General features: G+C 60.9%; 1 protein-coding gene across 1 annotated transcript in view; it reads right to left on the reverse strand.

Annotated features, from left to right (window-relative positions):
- Position 1: 1 nt before the first annotated feature.
- Positions 2–3222, reverse strand: part of CRKL (v-crk avian sarcoma virus CT10 oncogene homolog-like) — a 16853-nt gene continuing 13632 nt past the window's right edge. Inside the window, exon 4 of the mRNA XM_010832342.1 lies at positions 2–495. Coding sequence (XP_010830644.1) covers positions 361–495 — 135 coding nt within the window. The 3' untranslated portion in view covers positions 2–360. The remainder of the gene's footprint in view (positions 496–3222) is intronic.

A 3222-nucleotide genomic window follows, 5' to 3' on the forward strand; every position in this document is an offset into this window, starting at 1 on the left:
AGGGGGAAAGAAAGAAAAACCAAAAGCCAGACGTGGAGAGTGCAGGGCAGCGGCCCTCTCCTGAAGAGTCTGCGCTCCGCTTGTCCCCGGGCACAGCCCCGCCGCCGTGCGTCCGGGCCAGGGGGCACCTTCTTGCCCCCATGCGCCTCCACCAGTGTTTCCAGTTTATGATCCAACGACTCTACGATCAGCTACTCTGTGACAACACGACTATGATACAATGCGGGCAGCCCCAAGCACGCCCGGGCGGGGCCGCTGCTGCAAAGCCGAGGCGGGCAGCGCGGGGCCCGGCCAGAGGGGGCTTCCCCAGCGGGAGGAGACAGACGGGCAGGACGAACAGCAGGTGCGGGGCGGCAGCGGTCACTCGCTCTCGTCCGGGTTCTGGGGGTCGATGATCTTGACGTGCGTGAAGGGGAAGAGCCCTTTGCGCCCGTTCACCTCGCCCTCCCACTGGCCGTTGATGTTCATCCTCGTGACCTTCACGATGTCACCCACCTGCCGGGGAGAAGGGGGACAGAGTCAGTACTTCCTCCGAAAACCACTCCCACAGATGGTGCCACTGAAGGGACCGACTCGGTTCCCAGGACTCACTCGTCTCCCGGGCGCTACGACGGGGACTGTGAGCGTGCACGGCCCCCAGGATGTGCTCTGACGTGGCCCCTGCCCGGACTGGCTGGCGCCCCCAGGGGACAGCCACCACCCGGCTCTCAGAACAGCTCAGCCCACACAGGAAGCGTACGAGGAAAGCCAAAGCCCTCTGGCAGCCCGCTCCAGGGGAGGGCGCGGCCGCCGGCAGGACCCCCCCTCGGCCAGAGGCCACGGGGCTGCTCTGACGTTAGGGGGCAGCAGCTCTGCTGGGGGGCCCCCCCAACGTCGGCCACAGGCCTACAGGCTCCAAGGAGGCGCGGGGGATGCTGTTTACGAAGCTGTCTGAGGCAGGTGGGGGCGCTCCTGCTTGGCTGGCTGCTCACCGGGTCCCTCCATCTGCCCCGTGTCTGACGGAAGGCCCCGAAAGAACAGGGCCAAGGGCGAAACACAGCACTCACCACTCGTCCCAAGGACACGCCGAAACGAGCTGGTGGTGGGGTGCGCACGAGGCTCCATCTATTGCTCGTGGCGTTTCCAACGTTTTCTGCCCCTGTAACAGGCACCCCCCTCGACTGCCTTCTTCATTCCGGTAGTTCCCAGCTTTTTATGAAACCACCTTGTATTATTTCATTTGTGAAAAGGCACCTCCTGCTAAAGCTACTGTGCGAGCCAGCTGGCTGCTGGCCTCAAGTGACCAAGGGCCCAGAGCTGCCAGGTGGGGTGAGGAGCCCCCGCACCACGGCGCCCGAGCACAGGGCCCCAGGTGGGCAGGTGCTGGGCCCTGAGAAAGGCGGCGTGTTTTCTGAGGTGGATGCACAGAAGGGAGGACGCCTCTGAAACAGTCATCTGCGTTACTGCACACCCAGGGCTCAAAATGCAGCAATCGTGTTTAAACCAACGCCAGGCGTCTCAGACGAGGAAAAGCGCGCTGCACAGAGACCCTAACTGCACGCACTCTGAATGTATGAAGAGCTCCTAAAACCCAACAAGCAAACAAGCCAACCTGAAAATGAGCAAAGGTCCTGACCTTCATTTTCCCAGAGAAGATACAAAAATGGCCAAGAGGCAGAGGAAAAGACCCTTCAAGTGACTGAAACCAGAGAAGTCACAGCCACGAGCTGCCACCTCACAGCCCTCAGGGCGGCTGTGGTAACTCTAAAAAGAAGGCAAGCGGCAGGTGCTGCTGAGGCTGCGGACTGTAACCCCGGCCAACTGCTTGTGGGACTGTAGGCTGGTGCGGCCGCTGTGGGAAACAGTTTGGCTGATCTCAGAAGGTGAACAGAGCAACCCAGCAATTCCTGTTTGGCAGATACCCTGGAGAACTGCCAGGCTTTCCCTGCTGGCTCAGACAGTAAAGAATCTGCCTGCAATGCCAGAGACCCAGGTTTGATCCCTGGGTCGGGAAGATCCCCTGGAAGAGGGAATAGCAACCCAACCCAGTATTCTTGCCTGGAGAATCCCATGGACAGAGGAGCCTGGAGGGCTACAGTCCACGGGGTCGCAGAGTTGGACATGACTGAACGACTTTCACTGGAGAACTGGAAACAGGTATTCACACACAAAACCCTGCATGGACACGTTCATCACGCTGTCCTCAGCAAAAGGAGGCAGGGCCGACGCTCAAGGCCGCGACCTAGTGAACGGCACACAGAGCGGGCTCCACCCGCACAGAGGCTGCTGCTGGGCCACAAGCAGAGTGAAGACGCTCACTGCGACACAGGCCTCCGTGAGACGAGCCAGGTGCACACAGAGGTCCCACGGTCATGAGGCACGCAGGACTGGCAGATTCACAGAACAGAAGGTGGGCCAGAGGCTGCTGGGGCAAAGGACACGGCGGGGCGCTCCTGCCTAATGGTCACAGTTTCTGTCCAGGGCGATGAAAGGTGTCGGGAACAGACGGTGGTGAGGGCTGCTCGGCACTGCACGGTTAATGCCGCTGAAGCGCGTGCTGAACCCCGGCAGCTCGTCACGCACAGCGTGCGTGTGTTCAGTCGTGCCGACTCTCGTGACCCCCACAGACGTCTGGGTAGCCCCCCAGACTCCTCTGTCGGTGGGGTTTTTCCAGGCAAGAATATGGGAGTGGGCTGCCATCTCCTTCTCCAGGGCAGCTTTGCCATTCAGGAAAAGATGAGCGATGTAACATGCCAAGCCCACCGGGCTGTGCACGTTCCGTGCGTAAACTGTGCCACGTGTGAGTCCTACCTCAATAAAGCTGCTGAGAGAAACGCCGCGGGCTGAGCCCTGGCTCCGCCCCGTGCCCACCACGAGACCAAGCTCGAGCTCGAGTGCACGAAGCAGGGCAGCTGCGAGCATTACCATATGTGCCCCGTGAAGCCCCTGGCAGGCGCACCTCCCTGCACAACAGCTACGGCCACATACGGAAGACCGAGGCCAGCATGATGACCAGTCTGTCTGAACCGCAGCAGGGCCCCAATTTCACGGTCCTCTCACCCAATTTACATGTGAAAAAAGAGGAACGATATTCCCCGACTCACAGCCCAGTGAGAAAATGGTATGCCAGAAGAGACAGCTACCTCAGGGATGGATTCCTAAAGCCGGACGCTGGGAAGGACCACGACTCAACAACGTCAGTGAGGGTGCAGGCGGCACCCAGGGGCACCCCGCCGGGCTGGC

Source organism: Bison bison, unplaced genomic scaffold (assembly GCF_000754665.1).
Source record: "Bison bison bison isolate TAMUID 2011002044 unplaced genomic scaffold, Bison_UMD1.0 scf7180017860862, whole genome shotgun sequence".
In the NCBI taxonomy this organism is placed as follows: Eukaryota; Metazoa; Chordata; class Mammalia; order Artiodactyla; family Bovidae; genus Bison; species Bison bison.